The sequence below is a fragment of the Capsella rubella genome, unplaced genomic scaffold (assembly GCF_000375325.1).
Source record: "Capsella rubella cultivar Monte Gargano unplaced genomic scaffold, Caprub1_0 scaffold_1, whole genome shotgun sequence".
In the NCBI taxonomy this organism is placed as follows: domain Eukaryota; kingdom Viridiplantae; phylum Streptophyta; class Magnoliopsida; order Brassicales; family Brassicaceae; genus Capsella; species Capsella rubella.
The window spans coordinates 17181517-17198589 of record NW_006238923.1 but is presented as its reverse complement, the minus strand read 5'-3'; the positions used below and the strand labels follow the sequence as shown (position 1 = coordinate 17198589).

Genomic DNA, 17073 nt, shown 5'->3' with positions numbered 1-17073 from the left:
GTCAAACAAAACCAAAAATTAAACTGTATCCAGTTTTATCCTAACCAAAGTATATATTCAGGTTATGTGATCCGATTTGATCATAGAGAAACTAGGCTTTATGTAGCATTCCACCAACGACCAAGATATACTCAAAATACCCTAAGCATAGGATATATTAATATCAATATAAGGTAAACAAAAGCAAAGCGTTCAAGCGAAAGCAAACGATACACGCCCAAAGGTAAGAATTTCGAGCCCAGTCACAACACGAGATAATAGAAACCCACACAAAATCCGAAGTTTTTAGAAACATGGTTCTTAGTATTCCTCTCCTTCATCATCCTCATCGTCACCACCTTCAGCACCGACCTCTTCATAATCCTTCTCCAACGCAGCAAGATCCTCACGAGCCTCTGAGAATTCTCCTTCTTCCATACCCTCACCCACATACCAGTGGACGAAAGCACGTTTCGCGTACATAAGATCAAACTTGTGATCAATACGGGAGAACACCTCAGCAACACTCGTGGAGTTCGAGATCATACAAACAGCTCTCTGCACTTTAGCAAGATCACCTCCTGGAACCACTGTTGGTGGCTGGTAATTGATACCACACTTGAATCCAGTAGGACACCAATCCACAAACTGGATTGTGCGCTTGGTCTTGATGGTGCCAACTGCCGCATTCACGTCCTTGGGGACAACATCACCACGGTACATCAAACAGCAAGCCATGTACTTTCCGTGACGTGGGTCACACTTGGCCATCATGGAAGATGGCTCAAAAGCACTGTTTGTGATCTCAGCAACTGAGAGTTGCTCATGGAAGGCTTTCTCTGCAGAGATGACTGGTGCGTAGGAGGAAAGCATGAAATGGATTCTTGGGTATGGGACCAAGTTAGTTTGGAATTCAGTGACATCAACATTCAAGGCACCATCAAACCTCAGAGAAGCAGTCAAGGAAGAGATAACCTAAAACCAAAAAAAGAGAGTGATCATTAGACACAAAACAGCAGCAAGGTAAGTGTTTAAAGGGTTATTTGTTGCTGGCTGGTTCTATACCTGAGAGACAAGACGGTTGAGGTTGGTGTAGGTTGGTCTCTCAATGCTCAAGGAGCGTCTGCAGATGTCGTAGATAGCTTCATTGTCCAGAAGAATAGAGACATCAGTGTGTTCCAAAAGAGAGTGAGTGGAGAGGACACTGTTGTAAGGCTCAACAACAGAGGTAGAGACCTGAGGAGATGGGTAAACTGTGAATCCCAACTTGGACTTTTTGCCATAGTCAACGGAAAGTCTCTCAAGGAGGAGAGATCCAAGACCAGACCCAGTTCCACCACCAACAGCGTTGAAGACAAGGAATCCTTGGAGACCAGTACAGTTATCAGCGAGCTTTCTGATACGGTCCAAGCACAGATCAACAATCTCTTTCCCAACTGAGACAAGAAATCAAAAATCAAACCAGTTAATACTCAATGGAATCAACAAAATATGGCTATTGGAAGGAGATTTATAAAGGGATGAGTATCTTACTGGTGTAATGCCCACGGGCGAAGTTGTTAGCTGCGTCTTCTTTACCGCTGATGAGTTGCTCAGGGTGGAAAAGCTGACGGTAAGTACCAGTTCTGACCTCATCGATCACAGTTGGCTCAAGATCAACAAAGACAGCACGTGGGACGTGCTTCCCAGCACCGGTTTCACTGAAGAAGGTGTTGAAAGCATCGTCACCTCCGCCAACAGTCTTGTCACTCGGCATCTGACCATCAGGCTATAACATCCAAATAGAAAACACCGAATCAACACAATGGCTATACAAAACGAAGTGGATCCAAAGATCTAATACATGGAAGCGACGATGAAAAGAGAAAACCGAAACGAATCTATAAATAAAAGAGTTGGATCTAAAGATCTAATACATGGAAGCGACGATGAAAATAGAAAATCGAAACGAATCTACAAACAAAAGAACTGAATCTGGCATCGTCCAAAACAATTGTCAAGGCGTCGATCTAAACAGGTAACATTTGTTAACAAATCTACAAAAGAGTTATCGTTCGTCGAATGTTTTTCGAGATAAGAAACGGATCTCACATCAACGATACCAAATTTTCCAAGAGATCAAAATCAAAAACAGATCTAAACAATTAGTACTATAGATCTGCCATTAAAATCATAAACCCGAAGAACTAAGGAGAAATGCAGGACTAAATATCTCAGATCTGATCAACAAACAAGGAGAAAAATAGCGGAAACCACAGATCTAGTTGGAATAAAGAAATGCAGGACCAAATATCTCAGATCTGATCAACAAACAACGAGAAAAATAGCGAAAACCACAGATCTAGTTGGAATAAAGGATGAAGAAGAAGAAGAGACGAACCTGAATGCCATGTTCAAGGCAGTAAAGCTCCCAGCAAGCATTTCCGACCTGGATACCGGCCTGACCAATGTGGATCGAGATGCACTCTCTCATTTTCGTTTCGGGGAAGAAAAGATCTAGAACCTAGGTTTACAGGGAAGAAGAAGAAGAAGAAGAAGGGCGTTTATGAAGACGCTCTTCTTTAGATGATTTAAAAAAAAAAAACTGGATCTGGTTTTTCCGATATCTAGGTTTCACCGAGGTGCTTGATGCTGTGTATTTATAAAGCGAAAGTATCCATCTGTATGTAACGGCACGTATACGACACGTGTAATGATGTAATTGGGTCGTTTTTTAACCACGATCTGTTGGTATCTTCGTGAGCTGCGTATTTTCTAATTTTGAATTTTGCTCGTTGGGCACTCTCTCTCTCTGTCTTTTCGGAGATGGTCGGACGTAAATAGCCTTTGCTGTTTCATTACAACTTGATGATTAGTTTTTTTTTTTAATAGACGACAAGGAAAAGAACCAAGCAATTTCATATATTAAATGGGTGGTTAAATAAGACGATATTGATTATTGATATACATTATTATTGTATAATCATGTACTTTTTATCTATTGAACCAATCAATTTTATCTTTACTTCGCTTTAGCAAGAAAACCTCATTTTATTCTCTACAACTATTCACATCAAACGATTTTTTAAAATTCGGTGATGAATATTAAAACATTCAATTGCTTGGAAGTCTCAAATTCTAATCCAAATTAATTTATTTTATACGTTTATTAGATTATACACGCATAAATACATGGGTATAAGAAAAAATGATAAATTTTAGGTAATATTCAAATACTAGTTTTAAAAAACTAAAATATTAGTCAATGTATATTTGTTTTACGAAAAAGAAAAGAAATAGATACATAAAAATTCATGGTTTTCTCCAGTATTTAATATGCATATTGTTTAGTGATTTTGTTTGATGATATCATATACCTTTAGTACATTTTTACAAATATATACATCTAAAATCCGTATATCCCATCAAAGTGAAGACAAAAGATCTCCCCATAAAGTAGTCAAACATCTCTTAATATTTTGGTTAAATCCAAAAGATATGGTATGCCAGGGAAAGTATAACTTGAAATGTATTCAAACATCTCGTGTAGTGTAGAATGTAGATAAGACATAATATATACAGACATGTACAAGAAATTAAGAATGTGATTTGAGGAAAACTTTGGACCATTTAAGAAGAAGATGATGGATATTAGCATCCATGCGAGTGCCAACTCCACCCCACACTAACATGTCAGCCATGTCTCCCATCGACGACCCACTCACTTCTTTCACCTCTTCGAACCCAATTCTTCTGTAAAACCTAACCAGCTGGATACATGCAAATTCAGCTCTGTTCAGTATGTGTTAGGTTGGTTAGGTACATATATATTAACCGTATGGAAACCGGAATTAATTCGGGTATGTTAACCATATATTGTATTACAGACCAAACCGATTTAAATGATAACCGAATTAGATAGTTCTTTCTTAGATCCGGTTCGGTATAACCAAACAAGATTCTCAATTTCAATTTCGATCGAGAGAGAGAGAGAGAGAGAGCGACCTTGGAATGGTAGAGATCGGAGTCGTAGATAGCGAGAAGCTGAGCAGTGCGGCAACCACAGTCGTAGCCATGGCGAATGGCTACAGCTCCGACGTATAAACCAACTCCAAGAACAGATTTATCCATTGCCATCGTCTCTTTCGTCAGCCTTATCGTGTCCAAATGCAGAACCAAGCCGCGTCCGAACCATGGACGCACCACTCCCTCTGCTCTTCCCACCTCACCGCCTGTGTCTGCGTTCTTCCCCGTCACTCTGAAAAATGGTCCTAAAGTCTGGATCTTTAAGTCTAGATTTCGAGCTCTTGATGACTTCAGGATGTCTGACATCGACGGTATGGATTTGGGATCGCCTAGGGGATTGTACGGTGAGAGATTAAGTTTCGGTGGGTTCAGAGCCATCTTCATTTCTTCTGTGTTTCGTTCCTGAAAGAGGTTCAGATAAAATAATCAAATACAATGATGGGATAATATAGGTAACAAAGATGACACGTGGCCTTCTCCCGGAGAATCGAACATTTCTAAAAGGAGCACTTTTACTAACAAGGAAAGCTCAACTATGGATGGAGAACATGAACAAGACTTACAAGTTTTGGTTGCTCTTTATGAAGAACGTGTGTATTGGGATGTGTTTGCTACTGTCCTTTTGATCTCGTTTCTGCTTCTTTGGCTTGGAATTTGCCTTTTCCTTTCCGAGAATCCTGATATGTGTTTGGTTATAAAGTTTCAGTGAGAATTGTGCAGAGGCTTGTGAGGACAAAAAAAATAATGGAGTAGGCTTTAAATTGGTACGGTGAACTGACCTTCGTTTTGAAGGTGTCGTGGAAGAGCTAGAGCCAGATTCTTCGCTTTGAAGTCTCTGAGCAAGATGGAAATCAGAGTGTTCTTGTCGTTCCTCAACAAAAGATGGTGGTAACTCTATCCCACACAAGATGCATTTGTAGCCATCAACCCAAAATAACGGCTCTGTTTGAGGAAATACTGAAACTGATTCGGTGTTTTGTGCATTAGGATTATCATTCATTGAGTGATTAGTATCTGGTTTCCCCTCCCTGTGTTTTATGAGAAGAGCATCTCCTTCCAATACTTGCGGCATTTCTTCCTTTTTCATACATTTTTGATTTGGAATTACCTTTTCAGAATGTATATCAGACCGTTCGTCATATTCGACATGCTTAAGATGGGCATAGCTTGTCTCACGGGAACCACAGGATAAACTCCGGCTCTCGTTGTTACTTAGGAAATTTTTACTAGCATCTATGTCAAATGACTCATTATCATCCAGATCATGTCTTGAGGAATCCTTTTGAACGATGAACTTTGTGATAGTTCCTTGTGAAGGATCAGAATTGCGGACTTCTTCCATGAACTGAGACATGCGCAACCCTGCATATACGCAGATCGAATTCCAGAATTTAGTAGATAGGCTAGTACAAATAATTTTATGTTTCTCAAGAAAAAATAACAACGAACGCTAAAGAGCCGCCGCACCTATCAACCTTACGGAAACAGGAAGTTCCGCCTTCAGCAGCTTTGTAGCATGCTTTAGTATATCATCACTTGAACATGTGTACCTCTGCAGACTAACAGCTCTGCTCCTGATCTGAGGATAGCAGAAAGCATATAGTCACGCTTCAGCACAAAGGGTGGATTTCAAATCGGAGAAATAGAAAGAAAAAAAAATTAGAAGAGCACCTCAAAGGAGGCAGTTTTCAGTTTAAGTGTCAATGTCCTTGCTGTTAGACCCTCCTTTTTCATGTCCTGAGATAGCATTTCTGCAATTTCAGCTGCACAGTACAAAGCGATAACAATTCAATCAAAATTTTGTCAAAGCAAATCTTTTACACCATATAGATTCGTTTAGTCTAAAAAAAAAACAGGTTGGGGTAACATTGATAACTACCACAGGAACAAACTATGAATTCAATTAGTCTGGTTAAACAATCCATTATTGTGCTAAATTTCTCTATAATCATTGTTGATTGGTTTGCCTTTGATTATTGAGTTCTGTAGGTACTTATGAGAGGAAAAGAAACATATATACTACTCACCCAACTTCGAATATAGCAATCTTTCATCTCCTGTTGCAGAAAATGTCCTCTCACTGCTAATACTTTTACGAGACCTAACCTGAGGGGTGTCTGTTCCTCCAAGCCCCAGTCCAACCGACAAAAAAAAGTCTACAAAATGTTTCCGAGCAATCAACAAAGCATGATAAGTTAATGTGACATAATAAGTAATGCATATAAACAAACAAATTGTTTGCTGAAAAGGAACCGTAAATAAGGAAACAGGAGATGCTGCTACCTGCTGACGACTGAGAAAACAGAGCGTAGAGAAGGGATCCCTTCTGCACCATCTCCTCACATGTTTTAATTCCCAAAGCATCGTTCAGAATATGTTCAGTAACCTTACCAATTCCACCGATCTGTTAACCAATTTCCAATTGGCATTAAGTGACTAATAAAAACATAGTATCATTTCCTAGCACAAAGTTTCAACTAAAACTCTAATTGAATTACTTTTTCAAAACCCTAGGCTAATGGTTTTGACACCTCATAAAGAACCAACCCCCAGCCGTCACAAACAATGTGAGGTTTTTTGGTTCTGTCCCAACAGAAACTAAGTTCTGCATGGCATCTCTACTACAACCAATACTCAAATTTTCTACAAAATATAAGAATAATCATCTCGCCACCGTAAATGAATAATCATCTGCCCCTCTACGCAGCAAACTGAAGGATCTGACTTCTGAGGAATCATTGGAGTGGTAGTTCTCTTTCTAGACTTTCAAAGGAAAAAAAAGCTTACAAGAGTTTGACAGCAAAGGCACCAAACCTGGATAAAATACCTTTCTCACGGGAAGGGAAGATATGAATGTCATGACAGTTGATCGGTCATTTTGTAGAACAAACTGTCCATTAGGCTTATTAATGTCTGAGCAAACCTGAAATATAGCTCGATAAGAAGACAATTTTTGTAAATAGTAATATAGACCACATTGACAGAAAAAGTTATGCTAATATAAAAAGAACCTTAGCAAGCAAGCGGTTTGCCGCTACTCCAGCACTGCATGTCAATCCAGTCTCGGAATAAACAGAAGATCTAAGCTCCTCTGCAATCTGTACAAAGTGAAGAAATGGTCAGGGAACAGTTGCAGTGTTAGCGAAACTTTTCTCAAAGATATGACCATCACAAACGAATGCATCTCATGAGCACACACTTACTTCTCCACCTGAAAGACCTCTTTCTCGACAAACCTCAGTTATGTCAAGGTAGGCTTCATCCAAACTTCCAGCAATGAAGTGAGGATCATAGCTCCCAAAAACTAAATGAAACACATATATTCAAGTAAGAACAGAGAAACGAGAGCTGCAAGCAAAAAGCTACACATGTCAAATGAGTACCTTTTCTTGTTAAGTCACTATAGTGAGTATACTTGGTGAAATCTACAGGAACAAATATCAAGTCTGGACACAATTTACGAGCAATGAAGCCAGGCATAGCTGCACGGACCCCAAACTTCCTTGCCTAAGAGGGATAGTAGAAAATTTACCAATGAGTACAAGTCGTAAGAATAATAAGTTGTAGCAAACTGTTTATCAACCAGTTGAAAACCACAGCATACCTCATAATTAGCGGTAGAGATCATGGACAATCCTCCAACAGCCATCGGCTTTCCCTTGAGCGAAGGATCACTCAAAGTTTCAACAGCAGCATAAAAAGCATCCATATCAACATGCAGCCAAATCCTGGAAAGGTCACGTGAAGCTTCTAGCTCTAAGATCCTTCTATCAACGACCTTCAAATGGTAAAAGGTTATGTATAGTTTAGGGCTCTCACAAAACAAAAGTGAAAGATTACAAAAACTAGTAATCCCTATCATAGTCAAACTACTCACTCAAAAAGACATGTTTGGTGTAGCTAGAAACCTCACACAGAAATAGTGGCACATACCTTTTGATAAGTAGATAAAACAGAAGAAGAAAGCTTTGCACATCGGTCACGCATATGCTCAATCTTTTGTTTCATAAGAGCATCTTTACGTTCCTCATTCTGAAAATATTTGGACCCTTTACTCATTTCATAGACAATCCTCTGGACTTTCTCCTTATCAACTCCCTCCATTCCTAACAAATATACATACATTGACAAGTTTAGAAACTTAGTTCAAACATCAACCAATTACTAAAGATTCAACATTTGACATTCCGCAATTGAATCTTCTCATCTGAACCAAAAAAAAAACAAAACAGGAGAAAACTGTTCTAAAGACCAGTCAACTATGTGGACTGAACCACGAATTGATAGATTCTCCAGATTATTAGGAGTGATTCTACTGTGGACGAAATCGCTATAGATCGCTGAAAGAAGAAGAAAAACCCTATGAGGGGGGAAACAAACCGGCTTTAGCGTTGGTGAAGACGGTGTTGTAAGATTCCCATGGACGCGACGAATTGTTGGTTGATGATGATTCGCCATTATCCATCTTCCCCAGTCTTCTTCCTTCTCTACGAAGCCTTGTTAGAGAAGAGAAACAATTTGGTCGCCGAAATTTTTATGTTTGGAAGGCGTAGCGGAAAAAAACCCCGCCCGATTCATACTGAACCGAACCGAAATTTATTTTATTGCGATTTAATGCATTACCATTTTAGCTTTTCTAGTAATATCTTTAATTTTAAAATTTGTTCAAAATGATCCCTAATGTTTTTTTTTTTTTTTGACATCAATACAAATTATAAATCTCTCTTTGAGAGGGACCGGGCTCGAACCCGGATCTGGTGAGAAGGCAAACAGAGGTGAGAACCACTAGCTCACTTGCTCCTTCTCGATCCCTAATGTTTCTTAAATTAAAGTTTAAAATTTTTCAAAATAATCAAAAAGGATGGCTAGTGTTTCTTATATTTGCTTAATGAAGCATGCTCGATCGGTTTATCGAAGCCGAAATTACTGACTGATTAGATTGCACTTATGGTTTTGTCGGGTTGTACCTTAAATAAAAAAAAGAGTTTGGGATGGAAGAAGGATTAAGTGAGAAATTCGGCTTTTTCTCTTAATCTCTTGTAAAGTTTGTTTAGAAGTTTTTGACTAGTTTGGTTTTGTAATTTTTGGCTTTGATCTTCTTTGGTTTTTAGACTTTTAGTCTCATGTGTTGTGTACTGACTTTTCTGACGGGGATTATAACACTTCAGTTGACCCAATAAAATCCCTATTCGGAATTAATGTATGTTGTTAACAAGTGTTTTATTGGATTTCGGTTTGAATTCTTGGTTTTATTCTAATGCTTTTGCGTGTTTGATTATGATCTTTGATCTTGAGAAGATACATGATAGAATCACGTTTGCACCCGCAGGTGAAAAGCATTAAGGATACTATAAAATGTGTCAAGAAGTTAGCTACCGGGAACGCCGTGGACAAGTTTATCCACGAGTAGACGGGTTTAATTAAGAAACATCCTTAAGGCTCTTTAGAAATATTTCTCTGCCCACCATGGACACAGGAGACTACGAACTTCAAGGTCACTTCTCCACTCCACTCTCTTTGACTCTGTCATTGCATCCACAATATCGTGGAGTTTGGATTCTCGTACTCCTTAGCTTCTCGAAATTATTGAGAAAGCCAAGAACATATTTTTCAACCAAAACTTAAGCAAGATTTTTAAATTTTCTGAGCAGTCCTTTTTTACAAAACAGTTTCATAGACATACAAAAACTTATCATCATCATCATTTGTTGGCTTTGAGCCATTCAAGAATCTGTTTCTCAGACTCACTGAGCTCAGCTTCTGTCTTTCCCTTTGTAGATCCTTCCACAAACTCAAAGTAGTCTCTATAATTCCTCTTGTAGTAACTGTCCAATCTCTGTTTCCATTTTTCCCAACATGCATGAACGAAAATAATAATCATAAGACAATTTCAGACAAATTATATCAATTTTGGTATGTGTAAATTCATTTCTCTTGATACGAACCTCCTTATCATTCTTGGATTTGTTTTCCTCACTCTTCTTCAAATACTCTGAAACAATCCTTCCCCCAAAAGAACAACATAGTTTAGGCACAAACAAGAAACAATAAAAAATGTAACGCAAAACACAATTAAGCATGTAAGAATAATTACTCTGGAGAAGTTGATCGCTGGTGGTCAAAGCGGCTGCGATGAAGGACGTGGAGGAGAAGATGACGTTTCTGCGTCCTAAATCAGCGGTTTGAGTAGTTAAAGAATCGCGTTTGGATTCATTCCTGCGTACAGATTGAACACTGGAAGAAGCGTATTTGTTAACCGTTACTGTCAAAGCCATGAGAATGCTTTGGCCTATGGAACTCATCTTTTCTTTTCTTCTTCACCAGAAGATAAGATTTTATCTACAATACAGAGAAGCAAACAAATAACTTTTCATTAATTTTTAATAAGTCCCTAACTATGTAAATTTACAAGATAAACCCTGAAATCTATTAAAAATCGAATTCAAATCCAGATAGAAATATGTAGAGACAAAACCGGTTTCTTAGACAAAAGTTCTCAAACCGATTCTGGTTCGGTCGAGTTTTTGACTGAACAGTAGTTTACTTACATCTTCTTCATCCGACGATAGCAAAAACGACAAGCAATCCCTAATTTCGCCTCAAAAATCCCAGAGAGCTTCATTTTTTTCAAAGTCATCATCTTCGTCTTATTCTTCTTCTTCTTGTTCGTTGGTAGCTGAATCGGAGATGGCGACTTCTCTGGTTTCTCCTCTTACTTCACAACTCAACCATGAAGCTGTCTGTTCCAAGTTCGTGCCTCCTAAATCGCCGTTCATGTCGGGATCCAAGCTTTTTTCCTCGAACATGCCTTGCTCTACTGTTCCTAGACCCACAAGAAGATCACGCTGCGTTGCTTCTGCTAAAGATATGAGCTTTGACCATATCCCTAAACAATTCCGAGGAGACAATCTCAAAGACGGAGGTTTTTCTTTTCTCTCATCTTTCTTAGCTTTTCCTTCTGATAGATTTGTTCTTAGGTCTCCAAATTTGAACTGAGTCGCAAAGTTCTGTATTTTCCTTTGGTTAGGCTAGACTAAGTATCTACCAGACCTTAGTGAACCATTAATCTCCTGTCATACTAAGTGTCAGGACGATGAATTAGGATAATTGTTGTAGAAAAGATTGTTTCTTAGGGGGTTTAGTTCCGTTTGCAATACCTCGATGTTGTTTATCATCTAAGTTTGTATAGCAAATCTCTGTGGGCTTTTGCTGTCTCTATGTCTTAATTTGGATTTGGTTTTGGTTTAAACACACTAGCTTCAGCAAAGTGAAAGTCTTTTGTCCTCGATAAGTTGTCTTACATGTAATGGAATGGCTAAATATGTTAGCTTGATTGCTACAATCCTTGGTTGGAATGAAATTTGAGCTTAGGAGAACAAGTTTCGCCACAAGTGGATAAAATTGTAGAACTGTGTTTTCTTTAATGCTCTGTGTATTTGATGTTGACATACTATTTTTCTTCGCCTTTTTCTTTAGTGATGCAGAACTTCAAGAATGTACCGCAATATTTTTACGGGCTTAATCCAGCTCAAATGGATATGTTCATGACAGAGGATAGCCCTGTCCGTCAGCAAGCAGAAAAAGTTACAGAGGTTAGTTTCTCAAGCCTTCTAATCAGTCTTTTCACCCTTACGAATCTGGAAACAGCTAAATATAAGATGAACAAAGTTGCTTCTCAAGTATATAAATCTTAACTTGTTTGTGGTTGTGCTACTTTCTAAACAGGAAAGCATCTCGTCTAGAAGAAATTATTTGGACAATGGAGGAATATGGAGTATGTCCGGTATGAATGCAGCAGATCCTAGAAGATATAGCATGAGTGTCCAGATGTACAGAGGTGGAGGTGGCGGAGGAGGATCTGCAAGACCAAGAACTGCTCCTCCAGATTTGCCTTCTTTGCTTTTGGATGCTCGGATATGCTACCTTGGAATGCCAGTAAGACCATCATGTCTCAAAAATCTGTTACTAAACCCAATTCTTTGCTATTGTGTTTTCTCCCCGCTCAGGCAATGTATCTTGCTCATTTTTTTCTGTATTTTACTTGTAGATCGTACCTGCTGTTACTGAGTTACTCGTTGCTCAATTTATGTGGCTAGACTATGATAACCCAGCAAAGCCCATCTACCTATACATAAATTCACCGGGGACCCAGGTCAGTACAAGAATTTTGTTAACTTATTGTTTCTTTTGCTGGTAGTTTTCTGGCATTATTGTGATAACCTGTTTGTTACCTTTAACGAGCTATTAATTTGGCCTTTTCCTTTTGCTTATGCATGTAGAATGAGAAGATGGAAACTGTTGGATCAGAAACAGAGGCTTATGCCATAGCTGATACCATCTCTGTAAGTGATCTCACTAAATCTATAAAAACATTTATCTGTATTTTGATGATAAGTTCATCTAATGTGTTATCTTCTGCTCCATGCGCTAGATTACAAAGTTTCTTTTACTGAGTTTTGTAACTTTTTTTTTTTTTTGTGGTTTAAAAGTATTGCAAATCAGATGTATACACTATCAATTGTGGCATGGCTTTTGGTCAAGCAGCAATGCTTCTTTCTCTCGGGAAAAAAGGTTATCGAGCCGTACAACCACATTCATCAAGTATGTTTCTGTTCTCTTAACTTGTGCATTTAGATCATAATAAACATATGTAATGCCTCTTGCCCACTTGTGTAAGCTTCTAAGTTTGATGTTGAATGGTGCAGCAAAATTATATCTGCCAAAAGTAAACAGATCGAGTGGAGCTGCCATAGATATGTGGATAAAGGTTTCGCCCACATTCTTATACCCTTCTATGTAATTCCCTCAAGTTACTTCATCTTACTGTAATAAATAATTCTCTGGCAGGCCAAGGAACTTGATGCAAATACCGACTACTACATCGAGCTACTAGCTAAGGGAACAGGAAAAACCAAAGAGCAAATCAATGAGGACATCAAGCGACCTAAATATCTCCAAGCACAAGCAGCCATTGACTATGGAATTGCAGACAAGATAGCTGACTCGCAGGATAGTTCCTTTGAGAAACGGGTAACTTTTATTATAATTTACATTCACCAAAACCAAGTAATTTGTGTTTCATTCATGCTAAAGTGGAAAATATATTTGGTTTTAGGATTACGATGGCACTCTTGCCCAGAGAGCCATGAGACCTGGAGGAGGCAGCCCAACCGCTCCAGCCGGACTAAGATGATCAAATTCCCACCGAAAAAAGAGTCTGGATCTCGAATTTCCTAGCCACTCTGTAATATGTAGCTCTTTACAAGTTACAAGCCATAAGGCAAACACATGTAGTTGTAACATACAAAAGCGTTGGCAAAAAGGAATAAAACATCAAGAATTCGCTTCAGTGAAAAGTTATTTGCTGTATACATATATCTGTCTAGATGCAGGTTTCTCACTCTCTGGAAAACGAGCTTTGGATTTTTCGGGATTTTCAGAAAGAAGGGAAGAATCGGTTGAGTTTGTAAGGCAATGCGTAAAACTCTTCTGTTCGAGTATCAGTGTGGTAGACTCTGAATTTCTCCCACCAATGTCTTCCACTGTCTCTCCTCACCGAGGCATGTCCATAGCTATGAGTACAGTCCAACAAGAACGCTGCCATTATCCCAACCGTTGCAGCCGAAGAGAATATCACTTGCATTATCACATTGAACTTCGTTGTTGGCAACACCAGAAACGAATCAGTACACAGGACAAGACAAAAAAAAGGTGATAATGAAGGTTTATGTTTCTCTTGGACACTTACAGCAGAAGTACGTGTGTGAACAGGTCCACGACCAGAGATGAATAGATATTCGGTGAAGTATTGTGCCACAGAGAGACCGATGAAGATGGAGAAGCCAAGGATAAATTTAGTCCTAAAGCTGTTTAAGTTACAGAATTGAAGAAGGCCAAGTCCCGCAGAAGCTGTTTACAAGGTCATGTGCTTAATCTCAATCATTTTTATAGAATCTAAAAGAATTAGAAAGATTTGGTTTACTCAAGTTATCCATACCAACATAGGCGAATAGAACACAGTACACAGCTGCAAAGATCGGTAATGGTATCGATGCAAGAACAGCCCCAAACTTCCCTGTTTTTCACCAAGTTTAACAGTCGATTACAAAAAAAATAAACGGAGGGCTAATCCTTTCGGAGTGACTTCACGGGTTCGAGCATTACCGAAAATGGAGAAGAAGATCATGAAACCTGCAGATATCTGAACCACTCTTCTGCTCCCAACCTTTGTTAATCCTAAAAGACCCGTATTTTCTCTACAAATGACAAGAACAAATTAACAGAGTTTAAGATTCGGAGCCTGAAATATAATTTTCTTGTTTGAAGAAAACTGCAGAGGAGAAAGAGAATGGTTCCATTACACTAATGCTGTGGAACCTGTTGCTGTTCCAAACAGTCCATCCAGCAAAACGCCTATGCCCTGTTTTATTCAATTCCCACAAAGCACACACATCAGACTGACATACTAACATTCTTGAAATCAAATCATTATAACAATCCGTTTTACCTGCCATCCAATGCCACGGCTAAGCACCGAGGGAGGTATATGTGTTGCGCTACCAAATCTTGAAGCGGCGATGAAGGAACCTGTAGTCTAACCCATTGAAAAAATACAACAACAACAAAAATGATCTTTTAGAAAGATAGATCCTTCTGTAAACCAAAAATATGAATGTAAATGGTAGCACAACCTCGACAATTGCCACATAGGTAGCTGCCATCATTGCGAATGCATCGCTTCCATGAAAACTTGGACGCCCCCATTGCAATGGATATGGAACTCTCACCCTTAGAAAGAAAGGAAAAATAAATTGTCAAGAGAGCCCTATGTTTGTTTCTGAAACAGAGATCCAGTGACAAATGGGAGATGATCACAGACCATGGCGAAGCACTGATGAGACCCGACCGGTCTGTTCGACAACTGAGCTGTGTAATGTCCGGTCTTTTGTCGTAAGCTCCAGCTGCTGTCAGAATCTCTGCGTAAGCCCAGACGATCGCTATTGTGAACAGAACAGCGAATTGTTCGCATATGGATCTCTTACACTTGAACAAGTGAGGAAGATACTAACAACAATCATACAACCACTGTCAGAGATTCACAAATGATAAGGGTTTACAGAAAATCTCTCAAAATTAAACAAAACCTGAGATAAAATGATCAGAATAATCAATGCTGGGAGTCCAATCTCTATACATCTCGCAAGCTGCAAAAGAAAGACTAATTAAGCTCCTCTCACCCTTCACATTTATTTTTTCTTGCAGTTAATCTTACCTGAGGAAACGAAAAGGCGACGAGGCCAACGGCTGTGAGAATCACGAGAGGAGCAGCCGAAAGAGGAGTAAGAAACCTGGAGAAGTTTTATAAAAACCAAAAGCAAAAACTTTAGGGCTTAAAGTTTCTTGTTCCACAGGTAACAGTACAACACATAAGCTTTTAATATTTTTCTCCAGACCTGACCAAGATCCTCCACAAGCCAAAGAAACCCACAATCATATGAAATATAGAAGCAATGATAAGAGCTCCTTGGATTGCTCTCATTGTCTCCTCAAATCTCTGCAATAAAAACACATTAAACTTTTCATTTTTTCGATTTGCAATTTTTTTACAAATATCTTGAAAGAATCAAGAAAATGGATTGTGAATTTAACCAGGTGAGGGTGAAGATAGTAAGTGAAACGGTAAGAGAAAGTGATGTAAAGAGCAGGGATGACGTAAGCATAAGAAGCACCGATGACGACAGGAAGCCGACTTCCGAACAAACTTTGCAACAACGTGTTTATTCCGGACACGAACAGCACTGTGTTGATCACTTCTGCTTTCTCCACCTGAAAACACGACGTCGTTGCTCTACTGAGAATACTCTGTTTATATATAAATTTGAAAAGTAATTAATTTAGGTAAGACTAGCGTTAATGCCTTACATCGCCACCACCCATGAGAGGAACGAGTATGGAAGGTATGATTACAGTAGTACCAAGCATTACAACGTAATGTTGAAACCCAAGAACTATGCCTTCCGCTGCATCATATTAATTATATCAAACATATATAGCTCTAATAACACACAGTTAAACCAAAAACTAAATGAAAGAAAAAAATGCATACGCCAATTTGGAGAGCTCGATACACAAAACTCGACTCCTGGAAGCTGATCTTTAACTGGAAATGGTGCAAAATCATCTGTCTTCGTCGCCATAACTCTCTCTCTCTGTACTTCGAGAAGCTCTACTCTCTTTTGTGAAAGATGTATAATTCCCTTTACATTAAGGGCTTTGCTTAAAACGGTATCAAAAGTGCTAATTAAGCGTTAGGCGGGCAACTTTGTTGACTCTTTCTTGTTTTTTTTAGTTTATGTGTTTGTGTTCTCGTGCACGTAATTTACACTAAAATGTAATTACATGTAGAAAAATGAACCGGATTAGACCACTGGTTTGACTTAACCAGAGTTTCCAACTTGTCACTTGTCTACTTATGTGAAGAATAATATGATGTCTATATGACAAAGTCTTTAAGTAGTAAATTATTCTCATCTTTATGCCAAAAAAGTATACAACTAACTCCATCCACCATTTATACATTCTCTTTTTTACCAAGTTCAAACCTGATGTATATAATTCCTGTCTAATTTTCTTTTGTGAAGATAGATAATTTCATGACTAATTGGTATGACTTATTGTTGGCTTGCTCAAAATGAAATAAAAAAAACAATGAGGATCATCGAGAAAGATTTAGCTACGTTTAATTTAAATTAATATGTACATATCAGATTAATATGTGGGCATAAACCTATGATATTTTCAGAATCTATACTATTAATTGGGAAGGACAACTTGAAGCCAAACACCCCCCAATTTAAAAAAAAACATTTCATGAAAATAAAACCAGCTGCCAAACAGAATTATTGACAGCAAAAAACAAAAAAAAACAAAAACTATCTATATTTATGGAAATCATAATAATCTTTTACCATAAAAAGTGGACAATTAAATTCAAAATTAAATATATGTTAACATATCTATTTTGAATATACATAAACATATTTAATATTTTAATATAATTTCGAAATTAATAGTATAGACATAGATAGA

At 38.3% G+C, this 17073-nt stretch overlaps 5 protein-coding genes across 7 annotated transcripts; 1 reads left to right on the top strand and 4 right to left on the bottom strand.

The window, feature by feature from the left end:
* Positions 1-128: 128 nt before the first annotated feature.
* LOC17897219 (tubulin alpha-2 chain) lies at positions 129-2594 on the bottom strand. Of its 2 annotated transcripts, XM_023789909.1 has the most exons (5): positions 2360-2594; positions 1513-1747; positions 1045-1415; positions 496-954; positions 129-410 (listed from the first exon to the last, which is right to left on the bottom strand). In XM_023789909.1, exons 1-5 carry the CDS (start codon positions 2450-2452, stop codon positions 243-245), a joined length of 1326 nt encoding a protein of 441 aa, XP_023645677.1. In that variant the 5' UTR covers positions 2453-2594; the 3' UTR covers positions 129-242. The 2 variants fall into 2 exon arrangements, with proteins under 2 accessions (XP_023645677.1, XP_006307493.1); XM_006307431.2 differs by having other exon boundaries at positions 129-954; positions 2360-2593.
* Positions 2595-3412: 818 nt separating this feature from the next.
* Positions 3413-8494, bottom strand: LOC17898321 (DNA polymerase kappa). Of its 2 annotated transcripts, XM_006303784.2 has the most exons (15): positions 8365-8494; positions 7918-8090; positions 7589-7762; positions 7368-7491; positions 7188-7288; positions 6996-7082; positions 6812-6907; positions 6268-6388; positions 6012-6140; positions 5656-5747; positions 5452-5563; positions 4764-5346; positions 4548-4661; positions 3964-4386; positions 3413-3728 (listed from the first exon to the last, which is right to left on the bottom strand). In XM_006303784.2, the coding sequence occupies exons 1-14, from the start codon at positions 8447-8449 to the stop codon at positions 4365-4367; spliced, it is 2013 nt and encodes a 670-aa protein (XP_006303846.1). In that variant the 5' UTR covers positions 8450-8494; the 3' UTR covers positions 3413-3728; positions 3964-4364. The 2 variants fall into 2 exon arrangements, with proteins under 2 accessions (XP_006303846.1, XP_023632986.1); XM_023777218.1 differs by having other exon boundaries at positions 4548-5346.
* A 1096-nt stretch (positions 8495-9590) lies between these two features.
* LOC17896861 lies at positions 9591-10295 on the bottom strand. Its single transcript, XM_006304236.2, has 3 exons — positions 10079-10295; positions 9930-9976; positions 9591-9820 (listed from the first exon to the last, which is right to left on the bottom strand). Exons 1-3 carry the CDS (start codon positions 10284-10286, stop codon positions 9686-9688), a joined length of 390 nt encoding a protein of 129 aa, XP_006304298.1. The 5' UTR covers positions 10287-10295; the 3' UTR covers positions 9591-9685.
* A 270-nt stretch (positions 10296-10565) lies between these two features.
* On the top strand, positions 10566-13333 carry LOC17898588 (ATP-dependent Clp protease proteolytic subunit-related protein 1, chloroplastic). The gene is made up of 9 exons (XM_006304984.2): positions 10566-10906; positions 11461-11576; positions 11710-11919; positions 12032-12136; positions 12264-12326; positions 12474-12585; positions 12690-12751; positions 12832-13014; positions 13100-13333. Exons 1-9 carry the CDS (start codon positions 10672-10674, stop codon positions 13175-13177), a joined length of 1164 nt encoding a protein of 387 aa, XP_006305046.1. The 5' UTR covers positions 10566-10671; the 3' UTR covers positions 13178-13333.
* Positions 13207-16236, bottom strand: LOC17899171 (nucleobase-ascorbate transporter 4). Its single transcript, XM_006306188.2, has 14 exons — positions 16091-16236; positions 15907-16004; positions 15634-15810; positions 15438-15538; positions 15257-15332; positions 15129-15188; positions 14864-15048; positions 14676-14772; positions 14492-14578; positions 14346-14404; positions 14149-14240; positions 13982-14059; positions 13733-13893; positions 13207-13639 (listed from the first exon to the last, which is right to left on the bottom strand). The coding sequence occupies exons 1-14, from the start codon at positions 16179-16181 to the stop codon at positions 13421-13423; spliced, it is 1581 nt and encodes a 526-aa protein (XP_006306250.1). The 5' UTR covers positions 16182-16236; the 3' UTR covers positions 13207-13420.
* Positions 16237-17073: the final 837 nt, after the last annotated feature.

Excerpts from the sequence above, each read along its gene's own strand:
- LOC17898588 (XM_006304984.2), top strand. The coding sequence starts at position 10,672 with ATGGCGACTTCTCTGGTTTCTCCTCTTACTTCACAACTCAACCATGAA. Across the intron at positions 12,327-12,473 it reads CCATAGCTGATACCATCTCT|TATTGCAAATCAGATGTATA; the intron begins GTAAGTGATCTC and ends GTGGTTTAAAAG. Across the intron at positions 13,015-13,099 it reads ATAGTTCCTTTGAGAAACGG|GATTACGATGGCACTCTTGC; the intron begins GTAACTTTTATT and ends ATTTGGTTTTAG.
- LOC17899171 (XM_006306188.2), bottom strand. The coding sequence starts at position 16,181 with ATGGCGACGAAGACAGATGATTTTGCACCATTTCCAGTTAAAGATCAG. Across the intron at positions 15,539-15,633 it reads ACTATCTTCACCCTCACCTG|AGATTTGAGGAGACAATGAG; the intron begins GTTAAATTCACA and ends TTTTTATTGCAG. Across the intron at positions 14,579-14,675 it reads CCTATGTGGCAATTGTCGAG|ACTACAGGTTCCTTCATCGC; the intron begins GTTGTGCTACCA and ends TCAATGGGTTAG.
- LOC17897219 (XM_006307431.2), bottom strand. The coding sequence starts at position 2,452 with ATGAGAGAGTGCATCTCGATCCACATTGGTCAGGCCGGTATCCAGGTC. Across the intron at positions 1,416-1,512 it reads CGCCCGTGGGCATTACACCA|TTGGGAAAGAGATTGTTGAT; the intron begins GTAAGATACTCA and ends TTCTTGTCTCAG. Across the intron at positions 955-1,044 it reads TCAACCGTCTTGTCTCTCAG|GTTATCTCTTCCTTGACTGC; the intron begins GTATAGAACCAG and ends TTTTGGTTTTAG.
- LOC17898321 (XM_023777218.1), bottom strand. The coding sequence starts at position 8,449 with ATGGATAATGGCGAATCATCATCAACCAACAATTCGTCGCGTCCATGG. Across the intron at positions 7,492-7,588 it reads TCTCTACCGCTAATTATGAG|GCAAGGAAGTTTGGGGTCCG; the intron begins GTATGCTGTGGT and ends TATCCCTCTTAG. Across the intron at positions 5,748-6,011 it reads ATTGCTATATTCGAAGTTGG|CTGAAATTGCAGAAATGCTA; the intron begins GTGAGTAGTATA and ends TGTACTGTGCAG.
- LOC17896861 (XM_006304236.2), bottom strand. The coding sequence starts at position 10,286 with ATGAGTTCCATAGGCCAAAGCATTCTCATGGCTTTGACAGTAACGGTT. Across the intron at positions 9,977-10,078 it reads CAGCGATCAACTTCTCCAGA|AGTATTTGAAGAAGAGTGAG; the intron begins GTAATTATTCTT and ends GGATTGTTTCAG. Across the intron at positions 9,821-9,929 it reads AATCCAAGAATGATAAGGAG|AGATTGGACAGTTACTACAA; the intron begins GTTCGTATCAAG and ends AAATGGAAACAG.